Below are 15,690 nucleotides of genomic sequence, written 5' to 3'. Positions count from 1 at the left end.
AAAAAATAAAGAAAATACAAAAGTTCAGATAACCCCCATTTGCTCCATTAAAAATAAAGCAATTAAAGGGAACCTGTCACCCCCCTCAGGCGATTGTAACTAAAAGAGCCACCTTGTGCAGCACAAATGCTGCATTCTGACAAGGTGGCTCTTTTAGTTATGATGCCTGCACACGCTGAAATAAACGTTTATAAAAAGTGCCCCCTCATACCCTGAAATCGCCAGGGAGGCGGGTCTTTCCTTCCTAATCAGACACAGCACAGCTGTCTCTCTGGGCCTGTGCGCGCCGGGCGCCGCCTTCTCTTGGTGTATTATCGTCCCCGGCGCCTGCGCTGTAAGTACAAAGGGCAGCGCAACTGCGCACGCCCCCCAAAAAAACTAAAAGCGCAGGCGCCGGGGACGATAAGGGTATGTGCACACGATGCGGATTTTGCTGCGGATCCGCAGCGTTTCCGCAGCTGCGGGTCCGCAGCAGTTTACCATGCGTTTACAGTTCAATGTAAACCTATGGAAAACCAAAAACGCTGTGCACATGCTGCGGAAAAAACCACGCGGAAACGCAGCGGTTTACATTCCGCAGCATGTCACTCCATTCTGCGGATTCCGCAGCGGTTTTACAGCTGCTCCAATAGGAAACCGCAGTTGTAAAACCGCAGTGAAATCCGCATACAAACCGCAGAAAAACCACGGTAAATCCGCAGCGGTTTTGCACTGCGGATTTATCAAATCTGCTGCGGAAAAATCCGTAGTGGACCAGAATACGTGTGCACATATAGCCTTATGCTGCAAGAGGAGGCAGCGCCCAGCGCGCACAGGCCCGGAGAGACCGCTGTGCTGCATCTGATTAGAAAGAAAAGACCCGCCTCCCTCGCGATTTCAGGGTAAGAGGGGGCACATTAAGTGATTATTTCAGCGTGTGCAGGCATCATAACTAAAAGAGCCACCTTGTCAGAATGCAGCATTTGTGCTGCACCATGTGGCTCTTTTAGTTACAAGCGCCTGAGGGGGGTGATAGGTTCCCTTTAAAACAAATAAAAAATATACATATTTGGTATCAATGAGTTTTTAAAAATCTGATCTATCAAAATATAATACAAATTAATCCAATCGGAAACGGTATAATGAGAAAATGAATTAAACCTTCAAAATTACATTTCTGCTGCAACATTGCAATAAAATGTAATAAGACGTGATCAAAACACCTCAAAATGGTATCAATAGAACATCAGCTTAGGGCACAAAAAAATAACCTCTCACACAGCCCCTAATCCCGAAAACTGAAAATGTTAAGGATCTCGGAAAACAAGCAAAATTTGTATATTTTTTTTTTACAAATTTCTTAGTTTTTACAAAACTATACATGTTTGGTATCTGTATAATTGTACTGACTGGGAGAATCATATTGCTAGGTCAGTTTTAATGTATAGTGAACACGGTAAATAAAGAATAATTGTGGAATTTCCCTTTTTTTTTGCAATTTCATTACACTTGGAATTTTGTCCTGCTTTCCAGTGCAACACATGATAAAATGAATGGTGTCACTCAAAAGTACAACTTGTCCCGCAAGATAAAAAAAAAAAGTTATGGCTCTTGGAAGAAATTCACTTTTTAAAAATGTCTCTTCAGAGAGGAAGAGGACTAGAACTCTAGTGCCACCTATTGGAAGTAGCAATCCTAACAGTTAATGTCGACCATTTAACGAGCATTGTCACATGAGTTAGGATAAAAGCCAAACCAGAATCTCAATTTGCAGACACTGTTTCGGGGTACTGCCCCTCGTCAGTGCAAAGTGAAGATCTGGTTTGGTGAGTGCGAGGCGTCTGACCGGGATCCAAGAAGTATCATTTCTCCTTGCGGAGAGTGACATGTTAAGCATATCAAGATGAGGAGACTTAAAGCCGCAATGCTCCTCTGGGAAATATGCAAATTATCTCTTCAGAGAGGAAGAGGACTAGAACTCTAGTGACACCTATTGGAAGTAGCAATCCTAACAGTCAATGTCGACCCTTTAACAAGCCTTGTCACATGACTTAGGATAAACCAAACCAGAATCTCAATTTGCAGACACTGTGTTTCGGGGTACTGCCCAGTCAGTGCAAAGTGGAGAACAAGTTTGGCTGAGTGAGAGGCGTCTAACCGGGATCCAAGAAGTATCGCTTCTCCTTGCGTTGAGTGACATGTTAAGCATGTCGAGATGAGAGGAGCACTGCGGCTTTAAGTCTCCTCATCTCGACATGCTTAGCATGTCACTCTCCACAAGGAGAAAGGATACTTCTTGGATCCCGGTCAGACGCCTCTCACTCAGCCAAACCAGATCTCCACTTTGCACTGACGAGGGGCAGTACCCCGAAACACAGTGTCTGCAAATTGAGATTCTGATTTGGTCCTTATATTAAGTCATGTGACAAGGCTCGTTAAAGGGTCGACATTGACTGTTAGGATTGCTACTTCCAATAGGTGGCACTAGAGTTCTATTCCTTTTCCTCTCCGAAGAGACAATTAGCATATTTCCCAGAGGAGCATTGTGGCTTTAAGTCTCCTCATTCCCACATGCTTAACATGTCACTCTCCGCATGCAGAAACGATACATCTTGGATCCCAATTTTTTAAAATAAATTCTTGTTATAAAATATCTGATATTATAGTCCACTCTCATAGGAATGTGGCAGCGTTGGACCCCTGACCCCTTCTTAACCCCTTAAGCCCCGAGGGTGGTTTGCACGTTAATGACCAGGCCAATTTTTACAATTCTGACCACTGTCACTTTATGAGGTTATAACTCTGGAACGCTTCAACGGATCTTGGCGATTCTGACATTGTTTTCTCGTGACATATTGTACTTCTTAATAGTGGTAAAATTTCTTCGATATAACTTGCGTTTATTTGTGGAAAAAAAAGAAATTTGGCGAAAATATTGAAAATTTCGCAATTTTACAACTTTGAATTTTTATGCCCTTAAATCACAGAGATATGTCACAAAAAATACTTAATAGGTAACATTTCCCACATGTCTACTTTACATCAGCACAATTTTGGAACCAAAATTTTTATTTGCTAGGGAGTTATAAGGGTTAAAAGTTGACCAGCAATTTCTCATTTTTACAACACCATTTTTTTTAGGGACCACATCTCATTTGAAGTAATTTTGAGGGGTCTATATGATAGAAAATACACCATTCTAAAAACTGCACCCCTCAAGGTGCTCAAAACCACATTCAAGAAGTTTATTAACCCTTCAGGTGTTTCACAGGAATTTTTGGAATGTTTAAATAAAAATGAACATTTCACTTTTTTTCACAAAAAATTTATTTCAGCTCCAATTTGTTTTATTTTACCAAGGGTAACAGGAGAAAATGGACCCCAAAAGTTGTTGTACAGTTTGTGCTGAGTACGCGGATACCCCACATGTGGGAGTAAACCACCGTTTGGGCGCATGACAGAGCTCGGAAGGGAAGGAGCGCCATTTGACTTTTCAATGCAAAATTGACTGGAATTGAGATGGGACGCCATGTTGCGTTTGGAGAGCCCCTGATGTGCCTAAACATTGAAACCCCCCACAAGTGACACCATTTTTGAAAGTAGACCCCCTAAGTAACTTATCTAGATGTGTGATGAGCACTTTGACCCACCAAGTGCTTCACAGAAGTTTATAATGCAGAGCCGTAAAAATAAAAAATATTTTTTCACAAAAATTATCTTTTCGCCCCCAATTTTTTATTTTCCCAAGGGTAAGAGAAAAAATTGGACCCAAAAACTTGTTTTGCAATTTGTTCTGAGTACGCTGATACCCCATATGTGGGGGTACACGACTGTTTGGGCACATGGCAGAGCTCGGAAGGGAAGGAGCGCTATTTTACTTTTCAATGCAAAATTGACTGGAATTGAGATAGGACACCATGTCGCGTTTGGAGAGCCCCTGATGTGCCTAAACATTAAAACCCCCCACAAGTGACACCATTTTGGAAAGTAGACCCCCTAAGGAACTTATCTAGATGTGTTTTGAGAGCTTTGAACCCCCAAGTGTTTCACTACAGTTTATAACGCTGGGCCATGAAAATAATTTTTTTTTTTTTTTTTTTTTCACAAAAATGATTTTTTTAGCCCCCAGTTGTGTATTTTCACAAGGGTAACAGGATAAATTGGACCACAAAAGTTGTTGTCCAATTTGTCCTGAGTATGCTGATACCCCATATGTGGGAGGGAACCACTGTTTGGGCGCATGGCAGAGCTCGGAAGAGAAGGAGCGCCATTTGGAATGCAGACTTAGATGGATTGGTCTGCAGGCATCACGTTGCATTTGCAGAGCCCCTGATGTACCCAAACAGTAGAAACCCCCCACAAGTGACCCCATATTGGAAACTAGACCTCCCAAGGAACTTATCTAGATGTGTTGTGAGAACTTTGAACCCCCAAGTGTTTCACTACAGTTTATAACGCAGAGCCGTGAAAATAAAAATAAAAAAATTTTCCACAAAAATTATTTTTTAGCCCCCAGTTTTGTATTTTCCCAAGGGTAACAGGAGAAATTGGACCCCAAAAGTTGTTGTCCAATTTGTCCCGAGTACGCTGATGCCCCATATGTTGGGGTAAACCCCTTTTTGGGCGCACGGGAAAGCTCGGAAGGGAAGGGGCACTGTTTTACTTTTTCAATGCAGAATTGGCTGGAATTGAGATCGGACGCCATGTCGCGTTTGGAGAGCCCCTGATGTGCCTAAACAGTGGAAACTCCCCACAAGTGACACCATTTTGGAAACTAGCTGTCACATACTAAAAGACGCTTTTTATAGCAAAAAAGTTTTTACGTCTCCACAATTTGAGACCTATAATTTTTCCATATTTTGGTCTACAGAGTCATGTGAGGTCTTGTTTTTTGCGGGACGAGTTGACGTTTTTATTGGTAACATTTTCGGACACGTGACAGTTTTTGATCGCTTTTTATTCCGATTTTTGTGAGGCAGAATGACCAAAAACCAGCTATTCATGAATTTCTTTTTTTTTTTGGGGGGGGGGGGCGTTTATACCGTTCCACGTTTGGTAAAATTGATAAAGCATTTTTATTCTACGAGTCAGTACGATTACAGCGATACCTCATTTATATCATTTTTTTATGTTTTGGCGCTTTTATACGATAAAAACTATTTTATAGAAAAAATAATTATTTTGGCATCGCTTTATTCTGAGGACTATAACTTTTTTATTTTTTCTTTGATGACGCTTTGGTGCCTGCACCACTTCCGATGCTCCTATAAGCAATCAAACACCTGGTTGATCCTGCCGCCGCAAGCGTAATGCCTGCGCTGTATAATGAAGTCAGAGCGCGCACCCGACAACCACTTCCGGAGTGCGCTATTACCATTTACCTAGCTGATCCTGCCGGCCGCCCAGCGCGACGCTTGCGCAGCAAAGTGATACTTGAACGCGCACCTGGCAACCACTTCCGGTGCGCGCTCCCACTTACCTGGCCTGCCATCACCAACGGCCTGCACTTCCGGTGCGCGCTGCTGAACTGTGCTCCAGGCGCGCATCACTTCCGGTGTGCGCCGCCTTTTTCGATCCCCCTGCCCCTTACAAGTGTTCCGAGTGCTGCCGCCGGGTAATGTTCCGGGAACCCGGCGTCGGCTGGAGGGAGGCTCGCAGCGCTGACGGTGTCCACGCCACAGATGCCCCGGTACAGTCCTCCCAAGAGAAACAAGACAGTCTGGAAGGAGAAGTAACATCACTCCTAGACATGCACGTCTTGGAAGAAGTTCCAATAGAGGAAAGGAGGGAAGGATTTTATTCCCCCCTTTTTCTCATAAAAAAAACGGACAATTCTTGGAGGACAATAATAAATTTAAAAGGCCTCAACAAATTTCTTGTAATACCATCATTCAAGATGGAAACCATAAAATCAGCGGTGAAGCTTCTATATCCCCAGTGTTACATGTCCGTCCTTGACCTCAAGGACGCTTATTATCACGTCCCAATCAGACAATAAGATCGTCAGTTTCTCAGAGTGGCAGTTCAGATGGGGTCCCAGTTGCGTCACTTTCAGTACAGGGCTCTGCCCTTTGGGATAGCAACAGCCCCACGGGTATTTACAAAGCTGATTGCAGAGGTCACAGCACATCTCAGAGAAAAGGACACTCTGATAATACCCTACCTGGACGACTTCCTGATTGTAGGGAAGAACTTTTCTCACTGTCAGGAGCAGGTCAGGATAGTGATGGACACTCTACAGACACTGGGATGGCAACTAAACCTCAAAAAATCAAAACTAGAGCCAGCTATGGTCCAGAATTTCCTGGGGATAACAGTAGACTCTGTGGCACAAGAGTGTCGCCTCCCAGAAGAAAAAGAGGAAAAAATCAAACAGATGATTATGACCACTTTAAAAAAGCCAGAGATGACTTTAAGAAGAGCCATGTCAGTATTGGGGTCCCTAACCTCCTGCATACCGGCAGTAAAATGGGCCCAGTTCCATGCAAGAGAACTGCAGTGGTGTGTGCTGCAGAACGACCTGGAACTTCAGGGGCAGCTAGAGCAGAAGCTCATTCTCCCACTCTTTGTACTCCAGTCGCTCAGATGGTGGTTACAGATAGAGTCATCTCCGAGAGGAGTTCCCTGGGCATATACAGCCTCCAAAGTGATCACAACGGACGCCAGTCCATGGGGGTGGGGAGCTCACTCAGACACGCTATGGGTCCAAGATCCCTGGGCTCAAGAGGAGAAAAATCTATCCTCAAACAAGTGGGAACTCCTAGCAATAGAAAAGACGCTAGAGAAGTTACTTCCACACTTGGCAGGGCATCATGTTAGAGTCCTATCGGACAACCGAACAGCGGTCGCTTACGTGAACCACCAGGGGGCACCCGTTCTCGGTCACTGATGCACATAACCAAGAGACTCATGGCTCTAGCGGAAAGGCATCTCCTTTCATTATCAGCCCTGCATATTCGAGGTGTGGACAACATAAAGGCAGACTTTTTAAGCAGGAACCACTTGAGGCAAGGGGAATGGTCCCTAAAAAAGTCCGTTTTTCAACGGATAGTACACATGTGGGGAAGACCCAGGGTAGACCTCTTTGCCTCAAAAGCCAACAAGAAAGTTCAAAAGTTCTGCTCCCTGAACCCAGCAGACAGGCCGTTGGCATTAGACGCCTTCAGTATAGAATGGACGTCAGGACTCCTGTATGCCTTCCCACCGATATGTCTAGTTCCAGCAGTTCTGAGGAATATCAGGGAGGACAAGGTCAGAGTAATTGTGATAGCTCCCTTCTGGCCAAAAAGACCATGGTTTTACTGGCTGAGAGTGATGTCAGTGACGGACCCGTGGGTTCTCCCGGAAGACCAGGACCTTCTAACGCAGGGTCCCTTCAACCACCCGCAGAACTCCGGGCTTCATTTGACAGCCTGGCATTTGAGCGGTCGTTACTAGAGAAAGAAGGGTTCTCAGCTGGGTTAATATCCACCTTGCTCAGCAGCAGAAAACCAGTAACGACCAAGATCTATGGGAGAATATGGAAGAAATTCCTCTCCAGCTCAGGGCCAATACGGGAAGGTGAGGTCCCGATAGTTGCAATACTGGAGTTCCTGCAAAAGGGCTTAGATCTGGGGTTAGCTGTTAGTACCCTCAAAGTACACATTTCAGCCTTAGCAGCCCTGTTCAACTGTGACCTGGCAAGCAATAGATGGGTGGTGAGGTTTATCCGAGCCTGTAGTAGAGCTGACTCTGTCCCATCCCCTACTCCTCCACCATGGGATCTGAATTTAGTGTTAACAGCCCTGACAGAAAGACCCTTTGAGCCGTTAAATACAACTTCAGATAAAGTACTAACATTAAAAACAGCTTTGTTAGTGGCACTTACATCGGCCCGTAGGGTGGGGGATTTACACGCATTGTCAGCTGACCCCCCTTACACACAAATCATGGACGATAGGGTTGTATTAAAATTAGATCCGGCATATCTCCCCAAAGTGGTATCGAGATTCCATAGGGCTCAGGATATAACTCTACCCTCTTTCTGTCCCAATCCTAGTAACAACAAAGAGGAGAGACTCCATTGCCTAGATGTCAGGAGATGTATCCTGCAGTATTTAGAGAATACAAAATGTATTTGTTTCGTTCCAGGGGTCAAGGAAGGGCCTTAAAGCCTCGAAACTGACTATAGCTAGCTGGGTGAGAGAGGCCATTATTCTAGCGTATAGTAGTGCAGGCAGGGTTGTTCCACAGGGTCTGAAAGCCCACTCCACGAGGGCCATGGCGACATCGTGGGCGGAGAGAGCGGATGCTACCATGTACCAAATCTGTAAGGCGGCCACTTGGTCCTCTCCGTCTATATTTTTTAAACATTATAGGCTAGACCTATCTGCTACCTCTGATCTCACATTTGGGAGAAGAGTGTTACAAGCAGTGATCCCTCCCTAAAGAGAATACAATCTCTGTAACTCTCTCGTGGTGCCGTCATGTATGATGGAAAAACACGGGTATTACATACCTGGTAATGTGATTTTTCATGAGACATGACGGCACCCTTATATTCCCACCCTTTTGATCACGTCATTAGTTGGGTGCATTATTAGCATTATTTGTATTATACACTCCCTGGGGTATCGGTGAATAGAACCGTATAGGATGTATTATTTATGTGTACACTAACCAGCGGAGTTCCTCTCGTACTCTGTAAAACAACTGATGCGGAGAGAGGAGCCGCCCCTTTTAGCATGAAGGTTTCCTGTCCTTGATGGGCGGATCCCCTCTCTCGTGGTGCCGTCATGTATGATGGAAAAAATATATTTTTTTTTCTTTATTTAGGAATTTATTTTTTATTTTTTACACATGTGGAAATTTTTTTTTTTACATTCTTACTTTGTCCCGGGGGGGGGGGGTTATCACAGATCGCTGATCTGACAGTTTGCACAGCGATCTGACTTACAGTGCTGCAGGCTTACCAAGCGCTTGCACTGAGCAGGCACTTGGTAAGCCACTCCCTGCAGGACCCGGATGCAGCCCCGTGGCCATTTTGGATCCGGGGACTGCAGGGAGAGGAGGTAAGAGATGCTCGGAGCAACGCGATCACAGGGGTTAAAGATCAGGCAAAGCCCTCACAAAGCAATCCCACTGATCATTGAGAGAACATTTATTGACTGATACATCTCTCATTATGATCAGTGAAGAGGAGAGGAAGAGCTGTTGCAACAACATATTATACCATTAGGTTACCATAGGCAAAAAGGAAAAAAAAAAACCTTCTACTTTTCCACTAGCCCACATGGAAATACGTCATATACAGTCATATATACATGTACATACACTCCAGAACTATTTGCATTAAAAACTCCATTAGCTTGGACTACCAGAGAATTGAAAACCATTTGATTTTATTTTTTCAGATGCCACTGCTTCTGATGAATCAGAAAAAAAGCATAGTACATGGAAAACCACAATGTGCAATGTTCAGCCAAAATAGGGTATGTGAAACATCAGTTAGGAAGGCTTGCTAGAGTATTATTCAGCTTATCTAGCATCTTTGTGCTGAATCCTGATTACATTTTTAATAATTTGTATCTTTTTTTTTGTTTTTACTACAATGTTGGTTTGGAAAAGAACATAAGGCTTTCAAACTTTACTAACAAGCTGCTGATGACAAAGCACATCATTTATATTTAAATGGAATGTATCAGTAAGTTACACCACAAACTAAAGAAGTGTGTATAAAGGCCCTTTGATGTTTACTAAATCCATACCTTGCTGGTAATATTTAGGCTGGAAATTGTAGAGAAATTTAGCCTTGAAGTATTAATTGCAAGTACAGGTGGCAGACCCTGCCCTTCCAGTTCTCCTACCTCTCCTCATTTCTCCACCTGATGCCAGCCTCCGATCTCTGATGGATGGGTCACACTCCTGTCTCAGTGACCCGCCCCACTGACAAGGTTCTGAGAGGATGCTGTCATTGCATGAGGTCGTCTTATCAGAGAGGTACACGCGCAGTAAGCTCCTGATGATGTTGCAAGAGCTGAACTATCAAACTATGCATGTGCTGCCCCCCGAGGAGACTACCCTGGCCAATGGCAGCACCTGCGCAGGATCTCAGGCAGGTCACTAAGGCAAAGAGATCAAATAGGAAAAGAGGCAAGAAAGCAGAAAGTGCAAAATCCATCCCCTACTTGCGATTAAAACTTCAAAGTTGAATTTCTCTACAATTTGCAAACAAAATACTACAAAGCAAGGTATGGATTTAATAAGTATTAAAGGGCCTTTATAAACAAGCCTTTAGTTAGGGGTCTAATTTCCTGATAAATTCCCTTCAACGGGGCTGTCCACCTCTGGGGACAATGATTTTTTTACATACATGCATTTGATGCTAAAAATCATTTTTTGCAACGGAGTTTCATTAAAAACGTTTCTCAGAAGCAAAGAAAACATTTTAATAAAACCCAATTGCAAAAATGTTGGGGGGTTTTTAATATGGAAAAATGCATGCGTTTAAGTACAGGAAAAAAATGTCCCCAAAAACGGAGTTTTCCTATCATGGGGAAAAACCTCTAACATTTACACTATGAGTTGAATGACACTTTCAGACTAGTTTTATTGCAAAACTTATTTTCTGTTGCTGAGAGGCGTTTCACCAAGCTGATCTTAAGTTTTGGTCTATGTGCAGGACACCAGCCTGCCTTGTATACTGTTGGCATACGCACACTCTCACGATCAAATATACATTACATTCTTCAGAGTCTTGTGCAATGCAATGAAGCAAGGCAGAGCCATAGTAGTAACTAAAAGCATTTGGCTGATATTTTACATTGCTAAAAAGCTAGCCAAAGAAGAAAACAGCAAAACAAATCTCTATAGATACCTATAACATGAAGTGGGGGAAAAAGTAGTCTTCACCTCAGTGCTGAAAAGTCAACTACGCTGCTATTTTATCAAAATTATTCACTATTATGTAAAAATCTGTTAACAAGTGAAATAACAGAAAGTATACAAGATAAATAACATTTACTTTATTCTCATGTTACTTCAAAGAATCACAAGACCCTCAAACCACAGTAAATACACATAAACCCCAAAAAGTACTTACATCCTTTGCCTCAATAAGTTCTCTGCATTTCTCATTTCTGTTACTATGAATATCCGGGTTAACACAGGTGTGATCTCTGCTGGAAAGAATAGTCATCCGAACAGCCGAATATGCAGTCCTTCTCAGCTCCCTGGTAATCTGGGCTATTTGCTTGTGTGTCCTAGTACCAAAATATATTTTGGGCACCTTCTGCCTTTGTCCATTTTCTTTCTTTTTACCATTTTGATCTGTTTTATCTTGATTTTTCTCACACCCGCAAAAACAGAGATTGCAAGGTTCACAGTGCTGAAATGAAGAAGAGTAATAGAAATTAAATGACAGAGATTGCATATTTCTGTATTCTGAACAAAAAAAAACCCATCAAGTTACTCACAATGTCATTATAATCCTAAATCAAAGAATTACAATTATAGATGAATATCTTGGCATATCTGTGAATAACAAAAATGTCTATTTTTCCCTATTATTGCCAATAAATCAAAACTTCTAGGACAGGAACATCTGATACTACTGTGTCAAATCAGTTGACATCTTTTCTGCTGGACCAAAAGTGAATAAAAGGCGATCAAAAAGTCACATGCAAAAAAAATTGTATAAAGGAAAAAGCAAAACCGCCCTGTAAAAAAAAAGCCCTAATTTGGCTCATTCAGCCAAAAATAAGTTTCAGCTCTCAGAACATGACGATGCAAAAACAAATTCATTTTTGTAAAATATTGTTTTTAGTCTGTAAAAATAGCAAAGCATAAAAATCAATATAAATCTGGAATGGCTGTAATTATACCGATCCGACGAACAACTCGGTCTCATCACTTTTAAAGTATGGTGAATGGCGCAAAAATAAATAAATAACTGACTTGCTGATTTTGTTCATTCTGTTTGAAAAATGTGAATAAAAAGCGATCATAAAACGCACCACAAAACGGTACGAAAAAAATCTTAAATTCGTCCTGCAAATAATGAGCCCTCATTCAGATCTGCTCGCCAAAAAATAAAAAAGTTACATCTCTCATGATATGGCGACAAAAAACCCAACTTTTTATAAAAAAGCATTTTTACTGTAAAATAGCAGCAAAACAAAAAATCTATATAAATTTAGTAGAACTGTAAATGAACCGATTTGAATAAATCTACCTAATCACTTATATGACAGGAAAAACAGGGCAAAAATTTACCCATTCTTGAAATGCTGTCTATTTGTTCATTCTACCTCCCAAAAATAGGAATAAGGCTCAACTAACATTTATCCTGCGTTTTCTGCTGAGCGCTTATGTCAGGGTTCCTGTGTAAATTCCCCAAAACCGCAATTCAGACAAAACCCCAGACAAAAACACTCACTTTTGAGGCAGACTGAGTCACTTTGTACTGGTCTGTGTTCCAGCGGTTACCCATAATTTTGGCGTCTTTTTAGAGCATAAGTATGGGCGACCAAAGATCCGTGCACGCCTAAACAGATTGATACCACCGGAGCAGAAGTAAGAGGTTTTGTCTGAATCGCATTTTTGTGGGATTTACACGGAAACCCCAACGTAAGTTCTCAGCGTAGAACACAAGAATGTGAACCCAGCCTTATACTAGAAGTGATCAAAAATATTATGTACCCCAAAATATTACCGATAAAAACTCTAACTCTTCCCACACAAAACCAGACCCACTCAGGTCTGTCATCTGTCACTGGATCTATAGGGGTTTACCATGTTACTACTAGAACAAAGACTCTGGAAACATGACATGGCTCCCGCCCCCTCAAATAAAATCCAGTGAATTCCGCACTCCCAAATCCAAATGCACCATCCTGAGCCCCAACGTGCCTAAACCACAGTAAGCAGCCACATGTTATTATTGTAATGGAGAGAAGACACTTAATTTACAGGTCCGTATCCCCAGAAGCACAAGCTGAGCACAATGTATGGGGGCGCTACAATATATGGGAGCTCTAAACTGTATGGAGACACAAGGCATGGGTGCTAGACTGGCAGATTTGCAATTCTAAAAAAAAGCCTGGATGTTACAAAATAGACACTGCAGCTGTAGATGAATTCATTGAGAGGAGCAATTTCTACAGTGGGGTCAAGTTTGTTTTTTAATCTGCTATTTTGGCACCTTCGGGGCTCCACAAATGTCACTCGGAAACTATTATGATAAACTATGTGCTTCAAATGCCAAATAGCTCTCCTTTATCCTTAGCCCTGACGTGTGGCCTAAAAATAATTTTGTACAACATATGGGACAGAACCACATCCGGGAGAAATTGCACAAATACAAAAATTACATTTTTACTACTAAAATGTCTTATTTCCAAGTCTCAATGTTATAAAATTCTGTGAGGCACCTATGGGTTTAAAGTACTCACTACACCCCTAAATGAATTCCTTGAGGGGTCTAGTTTTCACATGTCAGAGGCTCTTCAAATGCGACAAGCGGTGGACACCGCGTCACTGCTCCCCACTCATCACAGCAAGATAAGGTATTTTCCTTTTGATACAGCCATAGGCCATTCATCACAGGCTTAAATAGCCTGCATGGATACCGGATAACAGTGTCTATACCTATTTTCTATTTGCAGTCGGTTCACTGAGGAAGGTCTGATAGACCGAAACGTTTGTATGTATAATTTTTTACTACAACACGTGGATCATATTAAAATACAACTTATGCAATTTCCTGTGTGCCAAGTTTATTCTACTAGTAAAGCACGGTTTGGGAACCTACTTGCACACCAGTTAACAGTTGTGCTTACGTCTAAATATATTTGCTCTTCAAATGCGACATGGATTTAACAATCTATCCCAGGCAAATAGCGCTCTTTCCTTTTCTAGTCCTGCCATGTGCCCAAGCAAAAGTTCTTGACCACATATGGGGTATCGTTCGTTTTGTGACAAATTTATGCAACAAATTATGGGGACCATTTTCTCCTCTTATCCATTGTGAAAATTACAAATTTGGGGCTAAAACAACATTTTTGTGAAAAAAATGAAAATTTTCAATATGACGACTTAATGTTAAAAAATTCTGAGTAGTATCTGTGGGTTCAAAATGCTCACTATCCCCCTCGATAAAGTCCTTGAGGAATGTAGTATGTAGGAGGTTTTCACTGCTTAGGCTTATCAGGGCTCTCCAAACACGAAATGACCCACGAAGACCATTCCATCAAAGTCTGCTTTCCAAAATGACACTCCTTCCTTTTCAAGCCCTGCTGTGAGCCTAAACAGTAGTTTTCCTCCACATGCAGTATCGACGTACTCAGCAGAAATTGCACTACAAATTTTGAGGTCCATTTTCTCCTGTTACCATTGTAAACATAAAAAAATTGGGGCTAAAAATACATTGTTGTGGGTAAAATGTAATTTTGTATTTTCACAGCACTACGTTATAAAATTCTGTGAAGCACTTGAGGGTTCAAGGTGCTCACTACACATCTAGATACATTCCATGAGGGGTCCAGATTCCAAAATGTGGTCACTTGTGGGGGGTTTCCACTGTTTAGGCACATCTGGGGCTCTCCAAATGCGACATGGCGTCCACTTTTGATTCCAGACATTTTTGTTTTCAAAAAGTCAAACGGTGCTCCTTCCCTACTGAGCCTTTCTGTACGCCCAAACAGTAGTTTTCTCCAACATATGAGGTATTGGCGAACTCAGGAGAAAATGGACCCCAAAATTTGTTGTGCAATTTCTCCTATTACCCTTGTTAAAATAAAAAAAAATGGGTCCTGGGGGTTCAAGATGCTCACCACACATCTAGATACACTATTTGAAGGGTCTACTTTGCAAAATTGGGTAAATTGTGGGGGGATTACACTGTTCAGGCATATCAGGGGCTCTTGATCCCAGCCATTTTTGTGTTCAAAAAGTCAAATGGTGCTCATTCCCTTCCAAGACCTGCCATGCATCCAAACAGTGGATTTCCCCCACATAAGGGATATCGACATACTCAGGAGAAATTGCATAACAAATTTTAGAGTCAATTTTCTCCCGTTACCCCTATAAAAATAACAAGTTTGGCGTTAGGTTAAAAATGTTTGTGAAAAAAAATTAAATGTTCAATTTTTCATTCCACATTGCTTTAGTTCTTGTGAAGCACGTGAAGGACTAATAAACTTCTTGAATGCGGTGTTGAGCACTTTGAGTGGTGCAGATTTTAGGTGTCACTTTTTTGTATTTTCGGTCATTTAGGCCCCCAAAAGTCACTTGAAATGTGATGAAGTCCTTAAAAATGGTTTTGTAAATCTTGTTAGTATAAATTAGAAATTGCTGGTCAACTTTTAACCCTTCTAACTTTCTAACAAAAAAAATATGTGTAAGAAATTATGCAGATGTAAAGTAGACATGTGAAAAATTTTATTAATTACTTTGTGTAACATAACTTTATGATTTAAGGGCATAAGAATTAAAAGTTTGAAAATTGCTAAATGTTTGAAATTTTTGCCACATTTCCAATATATTCACAAATAAACGCAAGAGATATCGAACAAATGTTACCACTATTATGAAGTACAATATGACACTAAAAAACAATAAAGTGACACTGTTCAGATTTCAAAAATTTGGCCTGGTCATTAAGGTCAAAATTGGCTTGGTCACTAAGGGGTTAATAGGCTCTAACCTCTCTTCTCGGATTGCATTTACATGATC

At 41.7% G+C, this 15,690-nt stretch overlaps 2 protein-coding genes across 2 annotated transcripts in view; one reads left to right on the top strand and one right to left on the bottom strand.

Annotated features, from left to right (window-relative positions):
* The window catches only part of LOC143816164 (uncharacterized), a 589,616-nt gene that overhangs the window by 78,704 nt on the left and 495,222 nt on the right, over positions 1-15,690 (top strand). The window lies entirely within an intron of this gene.
* Positions 1-15,690, bottom strand: part of BRIP1 (BRCA1 interacting DNA helicase 1) — a 554,995-nt gene that overhangs the window by 392,051 nt on the left and 147,254 nt on the right. The window contains exon 7 of the mRNA XM_077296215.1: positions 11,060-11,344. Within this exon, the coding sequence (XP_077152330.1) occupies positions 11,060-11,344 (285 nt within the window). The remainder of the gene's footprint in view (positions 1-11,059; positions 11,345-15,690) is intronic.

Source organism: Ranitomeya variabilis, chromosome 3, assembly GCF_051348905.1.
Source record: "Ranitomeya variabilis isolate aRanVar5 chromosome 3, aRanVar5.hap1, whole genome shotgun sequence".
Taxonomy (NCBI): domain Eukaryota; kingdom Metazoa; phylum Chordata; class Amphibia; order Anura; family Dendrobatidae; genus Ranitomeya; species Ranitomeya variabilis.
This window is presented reverse-complemented; position numbering and strand designations above follow the sequence as displayed.